A 23,385-nucleotide genomic window follows, 5' to 3' on the forward strand; every position below is an offset into this window, starting at 1 on the left:
TTTCTTTCCTACTAGGCCCCTCTTTAGACCTCTCTCTGTTGGAGTCTTTTCCAGGTGCTGGCTGTTTTTCATAAGTTGGTAGAGAAGAGGACTTTTCTGTTTTTCTTTACACATCAGGTCTCATGTGCTGCAGCACTCCTTGTAGTCTTATTCCTTCCTGGTCCTTTAATATTCTTTTAGCCATCATTTGGCAGGTTTCACAATCTTTAACAGAATGTGAACTCTGGAAGCATCCCACACACACTCTGAACGGATCTGTAACTGGTTTCTTCCTTCCAACAGGAGGGGCACTACAAAGTGATGGCAATTCTGACAGGAAATCTTTCAAAATCTGGAAAAATAAATCACCTTACTAGACAGCTGGATGTTAATGATGTTGAGCAAAGATGATAATTGCAACTCTCACAAATTTACCTCTAGTTAATTTGCCTTTTCTGCAGGGTCATTCTGGATTCTTGGCTTTTTTGGACCCTGTAGTTTTGCTAGCTACACATCTCTGTGCACTTTAACCCTGTTAAGCAGTGATAAAGCACATGTGCTCCCCCCTTTTTAAGAGGTGAAACTGGCATAGTCCCAACTGGCACATTTAACTTACAGATAAGTCAGTTGTATATTGTACAGAGTGTACCTGGGGCCTGTAAATTAAGTACCACTAGTAACTGCAGCACTCATTGGGCCACTCACTACTGTGACAATGCAACCACAACTGCAGGCCTTCCACTTGTAGCCTGGATATTACAGTTTTAGACTGCAAATTCAACCTGTCAAAATAACCCATTTCGACAAGTCATAATCTAAGTTTTCAAAATTTAAAAGTCAACCCGATTTCGGCCTTATTGCCCAATGTAACAAGGCTGTCTGTTACATAGGAAAACTTGGATGACTTTATTACATTTAATAAAACAAATTTAGGTTAGGAAACAGAAAAATAATGAAACAAATTTAGCAGTTTAATAGTTATTAAAATTCAACGTAATGGAGAAGTACTTCTGCTAGCTAGTAATCAGCATTTAAACGGGTGTGAAATGCCTCCCAGGAGCAAACAGTTTGACCTGAAAGGGCAGAGATGACCCCCCTAAACGGACAGAATATGTAGGGTGTGGCTGTGAGCATCCTTTTTGACATTAGTGTCAAATCCTGCTTGACTGGACTGCTGTTAAGAGCACCTGTCTAAGAAATTGCAGTGGAAAAGAACCTGAGGCCCAGGGACAACAATAGCAGTCAAGGGACAACAATAGTAATCAATGGTACCCACTTGGTCATGCTATCTAAAAACGATAAATGCCTACCCACAAGGCAGAGCAAGGCTTCAGAACAGAACACTGACCTCGCAGGATGGGGTCAAATTTACCACTCTGAAATAGCTAACGGAAAATCATAATAGTAACAAAAAAAAAAAAAAAGGCAAAACAGACATTTTGGGGCCACATCTCATACCAAAGTACTAAGGATATACAGGATTGAGGAAGGGCTTGAAAAGCTGCTTATTGTAACCTTAAACAAGCAACACAGTGACAGATCACATTACCAACAGGACATTCCTTTGGTGTTGTGAAGGATCCTGTAAGGAGGAACTTCAAAGCCTAAAAAGAGACCCAAGTTAATAGCAGGTAGCTGAGGAAAGTACTGTGATGGAGGAGGTCCATGAACAAGCCGATCCAAATACAGAAGATATGCCATTACCTTCAGTGACCTGCAATGAAGCAGACATGACTATGTACCAGAACTGGTTCATGGCGCCACAAGGCTAAAACTGCTGCCAATGGAGCAGCTTCCCTTGGAAACACAGAATTGGCAAGGAGGAACTTCTTTGCTCGAAAACATACTTTTAGCAGGACATATCTTTTAACACTTATTTTTTTTTATTACTCTGCTATGGCAGATTCAGAAACCTATATATTAAAATTGAAGGGCAAAATAAAGTACTTCAAGAACCCCAAAGCAAAAACACTATCAAGTTATTGAAAAGACTGGAAATGACAAAAACTATCATGAAAACTTTACACAAGTTACAAGAAAAAACAACTAAACTGTAAAAACTGTCACTAGCCCAAGTGGCAGAACCATAAAAGAACAAGTTACTTACATTCAGTAACACTTTCTGGTGGGTACTAACCAGGTTTCTTGCCTTTTGGGATATCTGCAGGCACCAGACTAGATATGGACATTTTTGAAGAAGATACCAAAGCAAACATTGACGTTTTCCAAAACTTCTTGATAAGTAAATACACAGTCAAAGGATCAAGCTGCCTGCTAACATTTATCTGTTTATTCATCCCACTCTTCTGTTGTAATACATAGAGCTTACTACATAAAAGCAGCAGACGCGATTCATTCGCTTCTGGAGGATCTTCTGTCACAGTAGCAGAGAAGGGTTCTGCACTGAATCTACACAGCAAACCCCTTCATGCGTGGAGTTTGAGTGGCAGGAGATGACAGCATTCGATCTACAACCTGAGGTGGTAGATGTTATCCTTGCTGTCAAACATCTGTCAAAAAGTTCCATTTACGCAGGGTACTGGGACAAAAGTTTGGCTGGTGAACAAACCGTAAAACAGACCCTTTGGCAGCTAAACTGTTAGATGTTTTATATTTTGTCTTTGGGTTGGCAAAGCCTTGCAGTGGATTAAAGATTGATTGATCTTTTTGCATATGCTAGACCAAACATCCTTATTTAAGCCACTTGTTGTGATGCAGTTTATTAAAGGTTTGACATGTTACCTCCCATCTTTTTTTATAATGCTCCAGTGGGATTAATTTGGTCCTGGCATTTCTCATGTGCTGCCCCTTCAACACTGTGCACATGTGTTTTTTAAAAGTCTTATCAAACTCAGTTCCGTCTTCCCCACTGGGATCCATTTCAGCTCATTGCGTGAATCACCTCAAGGCTCCCTACAACATCTTTTTTACCCAGACAAACTAATGTTGAAGACCCGGGTGGCCTTATTGTTAAAAGCTGTTACTCTTTTTCAAGTTGGGCAATCCAGCACCCTCAGCACACCCCTTGTGTTCTCTGCTCCTCCTCACCACTGGAAAGAGGAGGATAATCTCCACTGATGTAACCTCAAATGTCTTAAGCTTTCAAAGGTGGACGATCAGGTTTTTAAAGGTTTCAGAAAGTTAGTGGTGCAGAAACAGACTTAGTGAAAGGTGTTTATGCAACGTTCTTGTCCAGAAGAAGCCTTCAGAAGGCACGAGGACTCATTTCACCAGGGCCAAGGCTGCTACCACTCTGTGGGTACTCAACTTCAGACGAAAGACGCGTCAGCTGATACTATGAAAAAAACGATGTATTATGACATAAGATTGTGATGAATAAACAAATGAATGTTAGTAACTTGATACTATGATTACGTGTATTTACTTATCAAGGAGTTTTGGAACACTTCATAGTGTGTGCTTCAGATTCAGGGCAGACCCCTGCTCTGCTGCTGTGGCAGAAGATCCTCCTGAAGCGGAAGAAACCTGTGTCGGCTGCTTCTATGAAGAAAGCATTATGTCACTAACACAATCTCCACACCTGGAGGTGTACACTGTGCAGGTGCAGTGCAGAACTTTGCTCTGCTGCTGTGACAGTATATCCTCCTGAAGCGGTTGCCTGATAGGAGGAGAGATGCTCATGTCAGCAGAGTACCACCCTCTCCTATCTAAACCCCAAGCCAATGGGTTGATTAGGGCCTGGTTGGCCCTGAGCTTCAGAATCATGGAAAGAGAGGCAAGGGCAGAAAGATTAACAGGGATCCCAAGCTTAACTATTGCCCGATCCTTCTAGACCGTTTTTTGATCGGGAACGCTAATGCAGAGGTCTGACACTGTGCATTTGCTGGTGGCAAAAATAGTCAGCCAGCTTCTCTCCATTTTTGGAAGACGCCCTGCATTGACTGAGCTTGTCTAACATGGCGTTTAAAGATCCACCAGGTGGTCCATAGTTAGTGAGATAACCTGACACTCTAGCAAACTCTAGAGATGCAGTGTCTCATAGCACAAGAACTTGGACCTCACTCAACCCTGTGTTTTGCCGTACCACACGGTGGTGGTGTTGTCCATGCGAACCTGCACCTAACATTCCCTTGATGGATGGCAGGAAGAACTTCAATATCAGGTGGATGGCACACAGTTCCAACAGATTTATGTGGAGTTGGGTTTCCACCTCAGCCCACAGTCCTCTTATTTAGATTTCTCCAAAGTGGCATCCCCAGCCCAGTGGTTATGGATCAGTCACCGTCAGGTCTTGGTTAAGAAGGGAGAGGTCAAGTTGCAGCCAAGCAGCCACCACTGCAGATCGTGTGCAGTCTCCTCCGAAACCTGGATGAAGTCCACCAGTTGCCCATGAAGCTGGGACCACTGAGACTTCGGATCTCACTTCGGAGCCCCCATATGGCTAAGTGAACAAGCAGGATGCGTGAGATCAACAGGCCAAGAAGCTTCACAACTGATCTCACTGATATCCAGGACAGAGGCTGAAACATACAGATCATAGCTACAAGTCCTAGACTTGCTGTGACCGAGGAAAGGTCCTGATCCGCACAGCTTCAAGAACAGTTCTTGTGAAAGGAAGCCTCTGCAAATGAGAAAAGTCTGACTTGTTTGCTTATTGAGGAATCACAACAAAGTACAGAGGTTTGCTGTGGCTGGGATGGTCTAAGACCATGTGGTGAGCGTGTCTTTAACAGTGAGTTATCAAGCTAGGGGGAACACTTGTATCCATCAACACCCGATGATGGGCAGCAACCACCGCCATCACTTTCATAAACACTTGAGGGGTGTTGGTAAGGCCGAAGGAGAGCACAGCAAACTGAAAATGCTCCTGGCTGGCCTTGAACTACAGGTAATGTCTGTGGGAATGCAAGGCAGGCACATGAAATTATGCATCCCGTTAGACCCAAGGCTACCATCTAATCGCTTGGATACAGGGCAGCCACCACTTGAGCCAGTGTGAATTTGTCCTTCTGCAGAAAGGCATTCAGAGGCAACCATCTAAGACAGGAAAACGGCCTCTACCCTTCTTTAGAGCAAGGAATTAGCAGGAGTAACAAACAGTCCTTATTTCAAAGGCAGGCCCCTTTTGATAGGAGAGCTTGTACCTCTTGCAGTTAGATGGACAGGCCCTTCTCTGAAAGCCACTTGGATGTAGGGAGAAGCTTTGGCAACTCAAAAAGAAACAGAATGGCATAGCCCTGTTGGACGATGTGGAGGTCATAAATGGCAGATGTGATAGACTGGCACTGTGGGAGAAAATGTCAGATACTGCCTCCCACAGAATGGTTGGGCAACTAAAGTGATTTGGAGGCGGATGCCATGGGGAGGGATACTGTGAAGATGGAGGCCCCTGGTGACCTACATTTTGTCCTAGGCCACAAAAGGACTGAGGTGACTGCAGCAAGGCTGGCTGGTCATGGCACTGATTATACACCAACCCACTGGAGTAGCCCTAGAAAGGCTAACATTGTTACAGGGAATTGTCCAGCAAGAGTCAAATGTCAGAAAGAGGGCACCTCAGCTTGGCTTTCTCTGAAGCATTCTAGGATGGAATCAACTATTTCATAAAATGAAAAAGGGAGGCGCCATTAGAAAGGCATATCCATGAGGTATGCCTGTACATCTCCAAAGAAGCCTGTGAACCTCTTCCAAGTGTGGTGATGGAGCACCACACCAGTGCTGACTGCTCAACCCAAATAATCAGTAGGATCCAGGAAACCCTAAACTATATTTTTGGCTCCATCCTGATCATTCTGAATGGTTAAGCCAAGTAAGGCTGAGAACTCTCAAGTGAACACTGGAAAGATCTTGCAGGCCATCTCCACGATGGCATGAGTATAACAGCAGAGCAGGTAACTGCCTCTGACCTGCCCAAGGCTAGGGTGGCCAAAGGCTTCCCAAACATCTCAATCCTTCTGAACTCACTATCAGGGGGAGGGACATTGGGGAACAAATTAGGAGTCACCTTGCTGGTGGACTTTGTAACACTAAAATCTCAGGGGTAGGGTGCTGTTTAAGAAAAATCAGGGTTGCCATGCATTGGTGTGTGGCATCTGGCTACATGCCTGTTCAATGGTAGGAAAGGGCAAGGACTATGTGCCCATAAGGATGTCAGTTGGGCTTCATTGGACTGTACCAAGGGCTCAGAAGAATGCCCCGGCTGAGAAACTTCACTAAGCACATTAGTTTTAACCTCAACAGAAGTGAGTTGTAAATCAAGGTCCTCAGCAGCATGCCTGATGACTTCAGCAAATAAATCACTATATTCTGTTCACTGCATGGGCGGGGGGGGGGTGAGGGATGTTTTGAGCGAAACAATGCTGTATCAGGGAAGCATCAAACCCACTGACCTCTTGAAAATCCACATATAAACGGTTATCATAATGTGGGGGTAGTTCATCCCACTGTCATCTGAGTGGCGGCATCTGCTGGTGGCAGAGCGCTACCGCCAGACTCATTCTGGACCTCCCTTGCCAGGTACACATTTCCCAACACCTGAGGACCCTCCGCTGGCTACCGTCTGAGAAGCGAATCACCTTCAAGCTACTCACCCACACGTAAAGGCCATACACAACGCAGGACCAGCCTACCTGAACTATTGAGTCTTGTTCCACACCCCGCCAGATCCTTTCGCTTCGCCCAATGGCCCTGGCCATCATCCCTCGCGTGCGCAAAGCCACCGCAGGAGGACAATCCTTCACCTACATTGCAGCAAAGAGCTGGAACAAACTCCACCTGCCCCTCAGACAAAGACAGTCGCTCACCATCTTCAGGAAGAACCTCAAGACGTGGCTCTTCGGATGAGGTCCACCCCCCCTTTCCATCCTCCTCTCACCCCCTCAGTGCCTCGAGACCCTAACTGGTGAGTAGCAGCGCTTTACAAAAACTGATTGATTGGAGTCTGAATCGAAAAGCTGGTGGAGCAACTGCAGATGGCTCTATGTTAGGAGTGTTTTGTCAGAATCAGAATGTATGGAAATGGATAAACTTTTGTTCTGAATGAGATAAAGTGTGACCTCAGTCGGGGTAGTGAAGGATTCAGCTTAGGCCGGACACCAGAGTCAGCAACCTCTGGTGCCAGAGAAGTCAGGACTGACCTTGACTAAGACGGGACCAGCACATGTCTTGGAGCCAAAAAGAAAGTCTGCACCAGAGTCTTTGCAGAACCCAAGGTGGGCTCCAGGGTTCTGATGGCCCAGAACAGATCTGCCAGCCATAATCCTGCTGGAGGATCCAGAAGGTGCCCTTGGAGGCCAGAAGGTGCACACAAGAGAGAGGAAGAGTGCTAAAATATGTAGCACCACCATCTTAAGGGCCTCGATCTGCTGCACAGTGGCCAATGGCTCTGAGAACTCAGGGTGCATTGGATTCAACTGTGGGATCAGCTGTTCAGTCAGAAACCAGAAGCTACACTGAAGTGCACCCTGATGCCTCTGTGACTTCTCTTTAAATAGAGAGTGGTGTGAAGGGGTTGAATCCTGCTTCACCTAATATTTCCACTTCAAATTGGATTTCAACTTACCTGATGACTTTGACCACAAAGAGGACCTATCGTGGGAGCAGCCCATAGAGCTGAAATGGTCCGTACCCTCAACTTAAAGCAAGACTTTTGTGGATTCTTTCGATGTTCGGTGACGTACTGACTCACTTTACGGTCCAGAATCATGTATGGGAGCAATCCTCACATTAAATGGAGCCCTACCCAGAGCCCAACACCAGAGGCACACACTGTGTGTCCATAACAGATATCTGTTTACAACAGTCATGGCATGCTTTGAACCCTGCAATTTTAGGGAGGGGACATGGTTGCCTTGCATACTGGAATTCAGGTTGGAACACTAGTCAAACCCATGAAAAATAGAGGAGTGCTCCAGATCTGCGTTTGAAGGTGCAGAAAAATAGGAACTGGCTTCTGCGCGTAGGGGTCTGTCACTTCTAGGGTGGAATAATGTCAAGACGAAACAAAATGGCATCATCTACTAGAGCGCAAGAGTACTACAGAGAAAAAACTCCTGATCCGGTCTGGCGCCTCGGCATATTCTAAAGATGACGAATATGCAGTTACAAGTAGCCATCAGAAGCAACAATTTTATAAAGAAAAGTTGCATTTTGAAGACAGTAACACAAAAGCACTCTGCAGCTACCATAAGGTAATATTTTGGAGGTGTGTTGAGCTCCAGAATACATTTGGAATATTCCTTTACTTTCCAAACGTATGTATTATATATATACATATATACATATACATACACATATATATATACACATACACACACACATATATATATATATATATATATATATATATATATATATATATATATATATACACACATATGTATATACACACTCTACCATTTTTAGAGTGTCTGACGCATCAGGGTTTCCATTTACAGTAAAACAACATTTTCAGCTTCATCAGATTCATTTTGCATGAACCTGGAAATCAGTGCGGCCTGCCCATGAATATCAAAGGCCCCTCTTTACACCTCAATTCAGAAACATATATGTGAATATGTAAACTAGTTCTAAGGCAGAAGACAACAGTAATACAATATAATACTAGAGACGCAGAGAAATATAAATTAATTCATTCAAATACCATCTGGAATTAAATTTCGACTCTTTCCCCTTGCGTAGTGAGTATAAAATTAAGTGCTATCTGTTTGTTCTGCGTCCAAGAAGATATCTGTTAAAATAACTTTTGCAGCATACTTTTCTTTACCTTGGCACAGCCCGCATTTTGTGAACAGACAACTGCACTTTTGACGAGGCCTCCACAGAAAATACTGTAGGAAGCTGGCCTAGCGTGTGTGGAGCACTTGTGGTGTTATCACCTTATACCAGGTCCAGATATCAGATAGAGGGGAGCTTGAGGGACTAGGAAACCCACAAGGTAAGTACCATAGTGCCGCCCAGCAACCAGGAGAAGAGAGGCAAGTACATGGGTCTCCCCAAACCCACCAAAAAGACTTCAGAAGGGGATAATGCAAGACTCAAACAAGACTGCAAGAAACCAAAGGTGGATCCTGGAAAAGGAAGACCTGAAAAAGAAGGGGACTGAGTCCAGTTCACGTTGGATTGTCCAGTGGTGGCAGGAGCCACTTCACACCAGTCTGTGGATGCAGGACCAGGTCGACTAAGACAGTCAGCAGTGCAGCACTGGAGCAGCTGAATAGTTCCTGGAGTGATGCAGTCGACGTCCCACACTGGAAGAAGGACTGCAGTCGGTCATTGGTGTGGAAAAACCACCAACAAGCCTTGGCAAACAGAAATGTTGTGGATGAAGAAATATGGAGCTGCCAGAGACCAGCAAGGGCCAGGGAGACTCAAACCACGGAGGGGAGTCCCGGGTGACCCTCAGCAGTGGAGAGTCACAGGAAGAGGAGGCAGCAAGCACAAGAGTCGAGGTGAGGCCCACGCAGCACATCTAGGAGCTCCCATGTCACAGGAGAAGCACAGAGAGGGCTGTGCATCGCAGCGAAGAGTGCTTGGGGCTGGGGCTATGCGGAGCCTGAAGATCCCTTGGAGGAGATGCCAACAAGCCTTTGTAGCTGCAAGAGAAGTGGTGCATAGGGGGGTACTGTCCTGCGTGGAGAGGCAGGGGCTAACTCTCACAAATTGGTTAGCTGGTAGAGAGGACCAAGGGGATCACTCCAGACCACCACCTGTGATGCAGGATTCACCGAGCTCTGAAGGAGAGGAGATCCATGCAGCCGGTCATCGGTGCAGTTGGTGCCTGCGGATGCAGAGGAGAGACTCTCACTCCAAGGGAGATTTCTTCTTGCTGCAGACTGAATACTTGCTGCCTTCAGAGCAGTTGCTGGAAGGAGCAAGAGAGACAATGTTGCAGAGCAGAGTCCGTCGCTCTAGCTGCAGATTGTAGGTTTCTGTGAAGTCCAGTTGCAGTTCCAGAGGACAGAAGTCGAAGCGATCATTGCAGAGGAGTCCTGCTGGAGTCTTGCATGTCAAATCTGAGCATCTCAGCCCCCCCTCCCCCCCCCTCTTCCAAGCCATGTACAATCTATTTCCAAAGTGAGAGGGTGTTGCCTCCGTCTCCCAAAGGAAATCCTTTGTTCTGCCTTCCTGGGCTTGAGCTGGTCAAGCAGCAGGAGGTCAGAAACCAGCCTGTAGGATGAGAGCAGCGGGGGAACCCGGGAATACCCTGCAAACTGGTAGGAGCAAAGACGGGGGTCCTCTAAAGAGCCCCCAGAGTGCATGGAATCATACAGCCAATACTGGTAACAGTACTTGGGTATGATTCCAACATGTTTGATACCTAACATGCCCAGGTTCGGAGTAACCATTATGTATCTGTACATAGGTAGTGATCTATGTCCAGTACATGGGTAAAATGGCTTCCCGCACTCATGAAGTCCAGGAAAGTGGAGCTGGAGCTCGTGGGGGCACATCTGCTCATTCAGGAGTGCCCTAACACATACAGACCTGCACCCTGCCCTCTAGGACTAGGAGGGCCTACCATAGGGGTGACTTGCAGTGACCTGAAGTGAAAGGGTGCATGCAATAGCAGGCCTGGAGACATTTTACATGGGCTCTCACAGGTGGTATAACATGCTGCAACACATGGGAAACCCCAGGTGCCCCAATGCCCTGTGTACCATATATTAGGGACTTACAGGGGAGCACCAGTATGCCAAATGTGTGAAGTCCAAGCAACCAAATTTAGAGCACAGTCACTAGTCCTGGTTTGCAGGATCCTAGTGAACAGTCAAAACATACTGACATCAGGCAAAGAAGGGCATCATGACCAGAAAAGGGTACTTTCCTACAAATACACTTTAAGCTTAAGAGATGTTGAAAGGTTAGGACAGTAAAATAAATGCATTATCTTTATGATAATCTGCACATTGTAAATTCTTACCAAAGTAATCAGAGGGCCCCAGTCTTCCAACTTCAACAAATTCTTCATTTTCAGACCTGCGCTGAAGCACAGCAGCTGTACCCTGTAAACAAAAAATATCTTTATTTTAAACTATACATTACTGCAGTCTGTTTCAGCCAGGTATTACAAATTGGTCCTCTGTGCACAGACTGTTCCAGATTACTTCGGTTTCCTTTTCCAAGCATTGAAAACCGAATCTGCTTTCAGGCATGAGCATCTGTACCCTAATGCACCTCCCCAAATAGGCTATCAGGTCTAGGAAAGAGGCAGCAACCATTTTGCCCTCGCATAAGTTTACCATTCCAAGATAGACACCTATAGTCCATTTGTGTGCCCTCAATCTCCCCCATACGCAGTTTCCACTACAGCTACTGCCTTGCCTGCATGGTCAGCTTGGTGCTACAGCCCTGCCCTCTTGTGCATATATGGTCCCATGCACCATTCCACATGCTCTCCATGGTGTTGTGCTGCCACAGCCTCTCTCACCTGTCCTGCATGGTTAGCTTGCTAGCCCCCCCCCCTGCTTTCTACCCCTAACCCAGCTCTCCATGGCCCACTGTAGGTCCCGCCTGCCCTGTGTGTCCGTTATGTTGTCACTTGCCGGAGTGGTCAACCTGCTGCCTCTGCTCCTTTTACCTCCTCACTGCCCTCAACTGTCTGAGTCCTTCCTCTGCTCCCTCATTCCCCACAGTGTTCTAATGAAAAAGTAGGATGCTAACTTTCTGCATTTATTACAAAAATGTGGCACACATGGTCATCCTAATGGAACTGAAAATGTAAAATCTAAGGCATTTCCTGTAGAAATTAAGATGAGAGGGGACTACTTCCCAATATAAATAATGGTTTGTGCTACAAAAAGCTAAAATTAGGACACTTTTCTGAGCTCTCAAATAGTGACTTTTAGGGCTTTTAAACTAGTTGCAATTTATGTTTATCTAAATGATCAGTTGATTATTTGTTATATAATCTCATTCTGCACAGTTCTTCCACTGGGCTTTATTTGGTGGGGGTAATGTTTGGGCTACATTTAAGCTCCTTGATCTGGCAGCCATTTTTAAAGTATCAGCTCCCTCGTCTTTACTCATTTACCGGAGTAACCTTTTTGAGAAAAGCTTTCGGTTTTACAGCTTTGAATTCATCAAGATGACATTCAGTTATGCCACACATATCATAAATTCAAAATGTTAGCACTCTTGTTAGCCATTAGAGCACTGTGGTACAGCTGCAGTTGATCACCAGGGAGTTAACTTGCAGGCTGCTGCTGGTTTTGAAAGTACAGATTTCAGTCTCCAAGTGAGAACATTTTACTAACGGACGAGGAAGATATCTGAGAACATATAGGAAATGTGCCCTGATTTTGCTTTCTACAAAACTAAAAAGAATCTCTATAACAAAAGAACCCCTCTCATGTTGTTTATTTCTAAAGGAAATGTTTCACGTTTTTCAGACTTGATTCAATCAAGGTTTGCCACACTTCAGTCATAGGTAGAAATGATAGCGTTCTAGCTGGTCATCAGAACACTCTAGGCTCAGACAGACTTCTGCTTCTATTGGAAGTAGATGTTTTACTCAGTGTTCAACTTCATTTTCACAATGCTGAGGAAGATTGTGTGAATGTACAGGAAATATGTTCTCTCAGCACAACTTGAAAGGAGTCCCACATTGCTGGAGCAGCAGGCAGGAGACTATGCATCGCAGAGAAGAGTGCTGGAGGCCAGGGCTACACGGAGCCTGAAGAACCCTTGGAAGAAGAGCCAAAAGAGAGGGGACCACTCCAGACCACCCCCGTGGTGCAGGATCTATGCAGAGTTGCAGGAGATAGGATCCACGCAGCTGGTTACCGATGCAGTTGGTGCCTGCGGATGCAGGGGAGTGACTCCTTCACTTCCTCCGTGGTGCAGACTGAAGACCTGCCGCCCTCAGAGGTTCCACAACTGGGTAAATGCTGCAGTTGCTGGAAGGAGCCAGAGAAACAATGTTGCAGAACAAAGTCGTCTCTGGAGCTGCAGATTGTAGTTTTCCTGTTAAGTCCAGTTGCTCCGCCAGTGGCCAGAAGTCGAAGAAAATGTTGCAGAGTAGTCCTACTGGAATTTTGCACATTAAATCTGAGGACCCATACAAGAGTGAGACTCATTTGTAGCCCTGAAAGGGGACTGGTCACCTAGAAGCGTGACCATCTATCTGGAGGGGGCTGTGACATCACCTGCCTGATCTGGCGACTCACGATGCTCCCAGAGGGCTCTGCCCACCCTGGATTCACGATGGCAGAATCAAGTGGCCACCTGGAGGAGCTCTGGGCACCACCCCTGTAGTGGTGATGGACAGAGGAGTAGTAACTCCCCTTTCCATTGTCCAGTTTGACGCTAGAGCAGGGATTGGGGGTCCCTGGGCTGGTGCAAACCTGTTTATGCAAAGAGGGGACCAAATGTGCCCTTCAAAGCATACCAGTAGCTTGGGGTGGCTACCCCTCCACAAACGATGTAACACCTATTGCCAAAGTTCAACCAGCAGGAGGGCAGAAACCGGTCTGTAGGATGGCAGCAGCGCGGGCTTCCTGGGAAAACCGTGTAAACTAGTAGTAGCTAAGCTGGGGGTCCTCTAAGAAGCCCGCAGAGCGCATGGAATCATACGACCAATGCTGGCAACAGTATTGTGGTATGATTCCAACATGTATGATGCCAAACATGCCCAGGTTCAGAGTTACCATTGTGTAGCTGGACAAAATGGCTTCCCCGCACTCATGAAGTCCAGGAAAATGGAGCTAGAGTTTGTGGGGGGCACCTCTGCTCATGCAGGGGTGCCCTCACACACAGGTACTTTCACCCTGCCCTCTCTGATACAAGGGCCTGCCATAGGGATAAATTACAGTTCCCTGGTGCAGTGACCTGTAGTGAAAGGGTGCATGCACCTTTTCACACAGGCTGCAATGGCAGGCCTGCAGATGCATTTTGCATGGGCTCCCATGGGTGCCATAATGCGTGCTGCAGCCCGTGGAGAACCCATGGTGCCCCAATGCCCTGGGTACCCCTGGGACTTACATGGGAGACCAGCATGCTAATTGTGGGAAGAAAAGGGGACAGTTTAGAGGAGAGAGCAAAACTACGGTTGTCCTGATTAGCAGGATCCCAGTAGAAAGAGTCAAATACACTTGCAACAGGCAAAAATGGGGGGAACTATGCCAAGAAAGAGGGTACTTTCCTACACAACCTCCCCCTCCAAACGAAGGACAAGAAGGCTAACCTTGCCAGGATGAGTCTTCATTGTCTAAGTGGAACATCTGCATTGGAGCGGTTACTCCCAGGTCTATGTTCCACTGTATAGTCCAATCCCTTTAGGGATATGGACCACTTCAACAATTTGGGGTTTTCTCCCTTCATTCGTTTGAGTTATAGAAGATGCTTGTGGTCTGTTTGAACAGTGAAGTGAGGGGTCAAACAGGTAGGGCCTCAGCTTCTTCATGGCCCAGACCACAGAAAAGCCCCCTCCCCCTTCTATAGCTGACCAACACTTCTCTCTAGTGGTCAACCTTCTGCTTGTAATAGCAACTGGTTGATCCTGGTCCTCAGTGTTGAGCTGAGAAAGAACTGCCCCACCCCTTCCTCAGAAGCATCAGTTTGGACTAGGAATTTCTTGGAGTAATCAGGGCTTTTTAAACCCAGGTGATGAGCACATGGCCTGTTTGAGGTTCTCAAAAGATTTTTCACAGCTAGCTGTCCATAAAACTTTCTTTGGCACCTTTTTATATGTGAGGTCAATAAGAGGGGCTACAATGGAGCCATGATTCTTGATGAACCTCCTGTAGTATGAGGCTCAGGAAGGCTCTCACCTGGGTCAGTATTGAAGGGGGAGCCCATTCTAAAACAGTCTGGATCTTCCCGTGCAATGGTTGAATCTGGCCTCCACCTACAAGGGGGGGGGGGGCAGATATACAACCTTCCCCTGCCCTATCTGGCACTTAGAGGCCTTGTCAGTGAGGCCTGCTTCTGCAGAGCCTCCAAAACATTCCAGAGGTGGACCAGGTCATCATCCCAGGTGGAGCTAAAGACCGCTATGTTATCAAGATAGGCTGCACTATAGGCTTCCAAACCTTGGAGAACTTTATTCACCAACCTCAGAAAAGTAGCAGGTGCATTCTTCAAACCAAAGGGCATAACAGTAAATTGATGATATACTAGATGGGAAGAAATATTAAGGGAAGGAAAGCGCTCTCAACATTCCCCTCTTAGTGGTAAAAGAAAGCAACCAAATAAAGGTACGGTGCTCCCGACCTAGAAGGATCCTCCCTTTCCTCCAAAACCGTATCTCAAAGATACAACAAAATTTAATACAAAGACCAGGGCACTCGTAAATTAATTAGTAGTTGTAAAGTCAATAATTCGTAATTCCTAAATTAATAACACAATGATCCAATTCGAAATTGATAATGCCCTCCAATGGTTGAGAATGCTGTTTTTGGTTTGGCATCCTGTGACAATTTGATTTGCCAATAACCTGCAGTCAAGTCACAGGTGCTTAGACACTTGGCATATGCCAGTGTATTTATAAGCTCATCTGCCATAAGGAATAGGGCAAGCATCAGTCTTTGTGACTGTGTTGAACCAGCTGTAATCAACATAGAACGTCACCTCCCTTTTCCCATTCTGGGAGTGACGTTTTGGTACCAACACCACTGGGCTACCCCAGGGGTTGTCAGAGTGCTCAATCACTCCTAGGTCAAGCATCCTCTGCACTTCTGCTTTGATGCAGTCCCTAGCATGATCAGGTTGCCTGCAAATTTTACTTTAAACAGGCAAACTGTCCCCTGTGTCAATGGTGTGTTCACACCATGTTGTCTGACCAGGGGTCAGGGAAAACAGTTCAGAGAACTGTCCCAGGAGGTTCCTGAGATCCTCTTTCTGGGATTCAGAAAAGCAGTCTTCCTAGGACAACTCCATCCACTGAGCCATCAGTTGCAGTGGTGGTGAAGAGGCGATCAGGGAGAGGGTCACTCTTTTTGCTGTCCCTGATCAGTTGCCATGAGCAGGGTCATGTCAGCCCTTTCATAGTAGGGCTTAAGGCGGTTCACTTGAAGCACCGTAAGTGGGCATCTAGGAGCTCGAAGGTCCACCAAGTAGGTGACCTCACCCTTTTTCTCCACTATAGTACGGGACCACTCCACTTGTCTTGGAGTGCCCTGGGAGTCACAGGCTCCAGGACCCACACTTTCTGCCCGGCTGGTACAGAGTTAGGACAGCCTTATGGTCATGCCACTGTTTCTGTAGTTCTTTGATGGCCTGAAGGTTTTTAGTGGTCTTTTTCATATACTCAGCCATTCTAGATCGGAGGCCAAGTACATAACCCACAATGTCTTGTTTAGGGGGCTTGAGAGGTTGCTTCCATCCTTTCCTTACAAGTGGACCCCTAACAGGGTGTTCAAACAGAAGTTCAAAGGGGCTGTAGCTCCCTTCTGAGGAAACTCCCTGTAGGCAAGCAGGAGGCATGGCAGTATGACATCCTAAATCTTCCTGAGTTTTTCCGAGAGTCCCATAATCATGCTTTTGAGAGTTTTATTAAATCTCACAACCAAACCACTGGTTTGGGGGTGGTCAACTTTTAAGTTACACCACATTCCTTCCACACGGCCTTGAGGTATTCAGACATGAAGTTTGTACCTCTCTCTGATACCACCTCTTCTGGGAAGCCCACCCTGGAGAAGATTCCCAGGAGGGCCGTTGCCACTGCAGGAGCTGTAGTGGTCCTTAGAGGTATAGCCCCTGGATAACTGGTGGCATGGACCACCACCACCACCACCAGTATGAATCTGTTTCCAGAGGCAGTGGGTGGGTCTAAGGGGAACAAATATCTACCCCAACCTTCTTAAAGGGAACCCCAACCACTGGTAGTGGAATTAAGGGGGCCTTTGGGGTGCCACCTGTCTTGCCACTGGCTTGGCAGGTGACACAGGAGCGACAAAACTCCTTTGTATCTTCAGACATATGGCGCCAGTGAAAGTGTGGGACAAGTCTGTCTCAAGTCTTGCTTTGTCCCAGGTGACCTGCCAGGGGTATGTCATGTGCCTGGGTCAGCAAAATTCTCTTTACTGGAGAGGTATACCAAACTCCTGGTGGCACCAGGTTTGGGTTCTCTTGGCTCAGAGTATAAGAGGTTGTCTTCCCAATACAGCTTGTGGGTGCCACTGACATCCCCTGCTTCCTGAAGGTCAGCTTGCAGTCTTTAACCCTTCCAGTGTGGAACAGGTATGCTGTGCCCTAATGAACTCATCCATGGCAGGCCCCCCTGCACCTTCAAGTTCATCTGTATCAGCTTTGAACTCATCAGGTGTAGGTTCTACCAATGGAGTGGATTCCTCCTCTTCAAAGGGGGAATCCTCACTGAAAGCAGGCATAGGGGGGTAACTTTTTGCCCTTTCTACCCTTGGCTTTGGGAGCCTCTTGGGTCATTGTTCCAGGCTTCAAAATTCATTTGTCTTTTTCCTGCTTGGCCTGAGCCCTGGTCAAAGCACAAATATGCCCTGGGATGGCCAGCATTGCTGCATGGGCCTCCAACTCCACTTCAGCCCAAGCTTAAGTCTCCAAGTCATTCTCCAAGAGACACTCTACAAGTAGATCGGTGGACACTACCACTTTCTTTGGGCCAGTAAACCACCCTCACCCCCATCTGAGATCAATCACTGCCATGGGGTGGCACAGTGTTGTTGTGGGTGTCAATCACTTGGTACTGATGACCAAGTAGGTGTTGCTCAGGTGACACCAGTTTTTCAGTCACCATAGTGACACTGGCACTTGTGTCCCTGTAGGTCTCTGCCTGAACACCATTTATTACGGGCAGCTGCCTGTACTTACTCATGTTAAGCGGATAGGCAGCAAGGGAGGCAAAATCAATGCCCCTATCTGAGACCAAAACTGCCCTGGTGACTTCCCAAACTAAGCCAGCCCCCACGACACTTCTTAAAGTGAGCCCAGCTACACCCTTGGAATGGCTATTGCTGCCTGACCCACCACTACTGTTGTTGTACAAGTTACTTACCTTCAGTAACGAAATATCTGGTAAAGACATTCTAGTTGCAGATTCCTTACCGTAGAATTTTCCCCCAGGCATCAGACTGGATCTGGGGAGTTTTTTTCTTCGAGCAATACCCTTGCGAGTCAGTCGATTCCGTGGGTGTCGTTTGCATCTTAGTTGCCGTGATTACATCAGGAGTAGTACATAGACGCCGCCTCAGTGCAGTGATGTCAGTTTCTTTTAACGACTTTCCACGCCAAAGTGCAGAGCCGCTAAGACAACCGAGATTGGTGCGCCAGAGCTAAGGCCCTGAAGGAGGGGATCCCTGTCCCTAGAAATCAGTTCGTAAGTGGGGAGGACGGGTGGGTCAGTAAGCAATCTGCAACTAGAATATATCTCTACCAGTTATTTTGTTACCAAAGGTAAGTAACTTGTACATCTGATAGAGACTTCTAGTTGCAGATTCCTTACCTTAGAATAGATACCCAAACAGTGGCATCCTCGGACGTGGGCTGAGAACCAAGATCATACTAGGAAGTCCTGCAGGGCCGAACGACCAAAGTAGCCATCCCGACAGACCTGACCAGGCAGTAATGCTTAGCAAACGTGTGCAGGGATGCTCATGTAGCTGCTTGGCAGATATCCAGTACAGGAACTCAGCATGCTAAACACAGTTGAAGCAGCAGTTGCTCTGGTGGAATGAGCGCACACCAGAGCAACTTTGCCAAAGCGCAGCATATCTTGATGCAAAGAACTACCCATCGAGAAATGGTACGTTTTTGCACCACCTTCCCTTTCTTCGCACCCACATACCCGACAGAGTTAATTGTCCACTAAGAAATCTTTAGTACGATTATGATAGAACGCCAATGCTCTTTTTGAGTCCAGATGGTGGATTCTCTCCTCCTCATGGGAAGGATGTGGGGGTGCGTAAAAAAATAGGCAAGGTGATGAACTGGCCTACATGAAAAGGCATAACTACCTTGGGAAGGAAGGACGCCTTAGTGCCCAACACCACTTTGTCAGGATGCATAGATGAAAATGGAGGGTTGGAAGAAAGAGCTTGACGCTCACTGACTCTGCAAGCTGAAGTGATGGCAAGAAGAAAGACAGTCTTAAAAGTGAGGAGGACGAAAAGGGCAATTGTGCATCGGGTCAAAGGGAGTACACATTAAATAAGTAAGGACAAGATTGAGGTCCTACTGAGAAATGACAAATGGAGTGGGAGAAAATAAATGGGTGAGACCTTTAAGGAATCTATTCATAATAGGAGATTTAAAGAGTGAGGGCTGACCAGGTAGCCTAAGAAAGGCCGAAACGGCAGATAAATACCCTTTAAGGGTGTTCAAAGCAGAGCCCTGCTGGGCCAAAGAAAGAATGAACAAAAGAGCCTCAGACAGAGGAGATCAACGGATTTGTTGGTACACCACGCCACAAATTTATGCCAACGATAGGTGTATACCGTTTTGGTGGAGGGACGCCTGGCTGCCAAGATAACATCAAAGACTTTGGGTGGAAGATCAAAAGTCGTCAACTGCCGCCGCTCAATCTCCAAGCATGAAGGTAGAGATTGGTCAGGTTCAGGTGGTGAACCGTCCCCTGTTGCTGCGAAAGAGGATCTGCCTGAAGAGGCAGTCTGAGTGGAGGATTAGTGGCCAGGCTCAATAACTCTGGATACCATACTCTCCGTGCTCAGTCCGGGCCACCAAGATGACTTGAGCCCAGTAATTCTTGAGAACTCTGGGCAGAAGTGGTATAGGCGTAAAGGAGGCCGGAGTTCCACTCAAGACGAAAAGCTTCTCCGAGTGAGTACCAGAGCTGACATTGCACGTTCTCCGTGGAGGCGAACAGATCTAACCAAGGCTCCCCCCACTGCTGGAAGAGACCTTGCACCACTTCTGGATGGAGACGCCATTCATGATTGGCTGTGCTTTGACGGTTTGTCCGCTCTGGCGTTGAGAACCCACCAGATGTTGAACCAGCAGGGTAATGCCCTGATGTTCCAGCCATGGCCAGAGGCGTAGTGCCTCCTGACGAAGGGTCCAGGACCCTACCCATCCCTGTTTGTTGCAGTACAACTTGGCGGTAGTATTGTCCCTGAACACCTGCACTACTTTCCCTTTGAGAGGGGGATGAAATGCTTTCAACACACGCCTGATCACTCGGAGCTCCGGAAGATTGATATGGAGGCCAGTCTCCGCTGGAGACCAGAGGCCTCTGATCTCCACCTCTTACATGTGGCCACCTAAACCCAGAAGCGATGTATCTGTCACTATGGATAGATCTGGCTGGTGAAGGGAGAGGGATCTGTCGTGGACCTAATGCGGATTCGAAAGCAACCACTGCAGGTCTTTTGCACTCCCCTCCTAGATCTGAACCATGTCAGAGAGATTTCCCTGATGCTGTGCCCACTGGAACTTCAAGTCCCACTGCGGAGCCCGCATATGCCATCTGGCGTGTGTCACTAGCAGGATGCGGGGGGCCATCAGGGCCAACAGCCTCAGAGTCAGTCTCACCGGAACCCAAGACAGAGGCTGAAAGATCAGAATCATAGCCTGAATATATCTTAGACTCACTTTTTACAGGAGGATAAGCCCGAAACTGCTCCATGTCCAGAACAACTCAGATGAAAGGGAGCATCCAAGAGGGAGTCAGGTGTGACTTCAGCACATTGATGGTGAACCCCAGCGTGTGCAGGAGGTGTGCCGTAGTCTGAAGGTGGGAGACAACTTTCTGGGGCAAGTCCACCTTCAACAGCCAGTCATCGAGGTAGGGGAAAACCAAGACCCCCTAACCTGCGCAGATGAGCTGCAACCAAGGCCATCACTTTCGTGAACACCCGAGGGGCACTGGTAAGGCCGAATGGGAGCACAGTAAACTGATAGTGCTCGTGACCTACCACAAATCATAGGTAACGTCCGTAGGAAGGCAGGATGGGGATATGGAAATAAGCGTCCTGCAAGTCCAACGCAACCATCCAGTCTCCTGGGTCTAAGGCAGACAGAACCTGAGCCAGGGAGAGCATTCTGAATTTCTCCTTCTTGAGAAAGTAGTTGAGGTCCCGAAGGTCTAGGATAGGACATAAGCCCTTGTCCTTTTTCGGCACCAGGAAGTTGCAGTAATAACAACCACAACCTACTTCTGGCACAGGGACCTTCTCTATAGCTCCCTTGACCAAGAGAGCTGCGACTTCCTGGCGGAGAAGTGCCAAATAATCCTCCATCTGTTGGCTGAGTGATGGAGGCATGGCTGGTGGGGCAGAAATGAAGGGGAAGGAATAACTCTTTCAAATGATCTGCAAAACCCACCTGTCTGTAGTGATGGATTCCCAGTGGGCAAGGTGATGGCGAATCCCGATGCCAACTGGATGTGAGTTAGGGGACGTCTAGGAGGGTTTGGAGGCTACAGCGGGGGCAGAGGTGGACTGGGCAGACCTCTGGTTCCCTGTCCCACATGGGATTCCGCATCCCCGGACATGCAGCGGCTGAACAGCATGGTGGCTGGGCAGGGGAAGCGACAGGGAGCCCCTCCCGTCGCCATGAAAGGGGCAAAAAACTGACTGCAGGGGGGTGAGGGGCAGAGGAAAGACCAAGGGACCGAGCCGTAGCCCGGGAATCCTTGAATCTCTCCAAGCAAGAGTCCGCTTTGTCTTAAGAAACGGGAGCCATCAAAGGGCTTGTGTATGAGAGGATGTTGGACATCCCCAGAAAAAACTGAAGTATGCAACCAGGCGTGGTGTCTCAAGGCCACTGTCGTAGCAACCGATCAGCCCAGAGTCGGTTGTGTCCAGCCCACATCGGATTTTTAACTTTGCTGCATCTCTCCCATCGTTGACAGCTTGGGATACGATAGCATGGGCCTCATCCAGTATCTGCGGCAGGACTTGCGCAACCGTATCCCACAGAGAGTGTATATATGGGCCCAAAAGGCATGCAGTGTTCACAGGCCGCAGCGCGAGACTGGAGGAAGAAAACAACTTCTTCCCAAATTGTTTCAGCCTTTTTGATTCCCTATCCGGGGGTGCAGAAGGGAATGCGCCAGAAGAAGAGGAATCCTGGATGACAAGACTCTCAGGCATGGGGTGTTGGGACAGTAATTTAGGGTCATTCTGAGCGGGCCGATGGCGGCGTGCGATAGTTCTATTCCTGTGGTGGGTTTGGACCAAGTACCCAAAAGAACATCAGTGAGGGCTTCATTGAAAGGTAAAAGGGGCTCAGATGTGAAAGCCCCTGGCTGAAGCACCTCCATCAGGAGGTTGAACCTGACCTCTACTGTAGGTAGCTCAAGGTCAAGGACCTCAGCCGCCCTACTGACCATCATCCCATAAGCCGCTCCCTCTGCTGTAGCCACAGTACTAGGAGACAGCATGCCAGCATCTGGAGAAGTGTCCAGTCCACTGGCATTGCCCAATTCCTGTGCCCAGTCCAAAGATGGGTTATCCTGGTATTCATAAGGGTCCAGAGACCCCCACCAATCCTTCCCCGAATTCATATCCATAAGAAAAAGGATCCAAATCGGCCTGGGGTGAATATGCCCCATTAAGGACAAAGGTGGCATTGGCCGACGGCGCTCCTACTCAGTCGTCGGGGAGAAGGATCAGGTTGACGTCGATAGTGGGCACTACGGACGTTGGGAGCGTCGACAATCGACCCGGCGCCGGAGAAGGTCTCAGTGGTGCGACCGGCACAGATCCGCAAGCAGATCCGAAGGGGACCACAGCGGCCAGAGCCAAAGCCGCGGAACTCGAAGGCCCCTCAACCGAACCTCTTGGGTCCAAAGCTGCCGTGTCAGGGTCGGTTCGCCCAAAGATGAGGCACATGGCCTCATTGAATTTCTTAAGTTGGGCGGGGGCCACTCTGGCTCCTAGCAACTTGGGGAAGCGTGGCGTGGACCCAGAAGTAGGCTCCGAGGACAGAGACCTTGAGCGTCGACGCTCCTCCGGCATCGGCTGAGCAACGGGGCGAAGTCGAAGTGTGATGCGACCACTTGGACGACTTCTTTTTCTTACTTGCACCTGAAGATTTTGAGGAAGATGAGTGGTGATGGCTACGCGAACAGTCTTGAGACCTTCCTCTCGTGCGAGACCAGGACCTATGCGGAGTCTAGCGCTGGGCCGCCATGAGCTTGAGGGACTACTTCCTCAAGGCCTTTTGGTGCATGGCCCGGCACTCGGAGCACAACTTCGGGTCTTAGTCGCGCTCAAGACACCACAGACAAACCTGATGAGGATCAGTCACTGATGTCATGTGGTGACAGTCCTCGAACAGCTTGAACCCGGTCTTTGGGGGCATCTTCGGCGCACTAAAAGTTCATTAGAAAACCCAGCAAAACAGTCGAAATCGCTCAAAAAGAGACCAGGGTAGCTCTCTCCAGATCAGCGTGTGGCGCGAAAAGAACTGACATCACTGGGCAGAGGCAGCGTCTATGTACTACTCCAGACATCATCACGGCGACGATGCCAACAACACCCACAGAGTCGACCAACGCCACCTACAGACGCT

At 47.9% G+C, this 23,385-nt stretch overlaps 1 protein-coding gene across 1 annotated transcript in view; it reads right to left on the reverse strand.

Moving 5' to 3' along the window:
• PRKAR1A (protein kinase cAMP-dependent type I regulatory subunit alpha) overlaps positions 1 to 23,385 on the reverse strand; it is a 252,595-nt gene that overhangs the window by 15,117 nt on the left and 214,093 nt on the right. The window contains exon 10 of the mRNA XM_069199844.1: positions 10,862 to 10,943. Coding sequence (XP_069055945.1) covers positions 10,862 to 10,943 — 82 coding nt within the window. The remainder of the gene's footprint in view (positions 1 to 10,861; positions 10,944 to 23,385) is intronic.

The sequence above is a fragment of the Pleurodeles waltl genome, chromosome 7, assembly GCF_031143425.1.
Source record: "Pleurodeles waltl isolate 20211129_DDA chromosome 7, aPleWal1.hap1.20221129, whole genome shotgun sequence".
In the NCBI taxonomy this organism is placed as follows: domain Eukaryota; kingdom Metazoa; phylum Chordata; class Amphibia; order Caudata; family Salamandridae; genus Pleurodeles; species Pleurodeles waltl.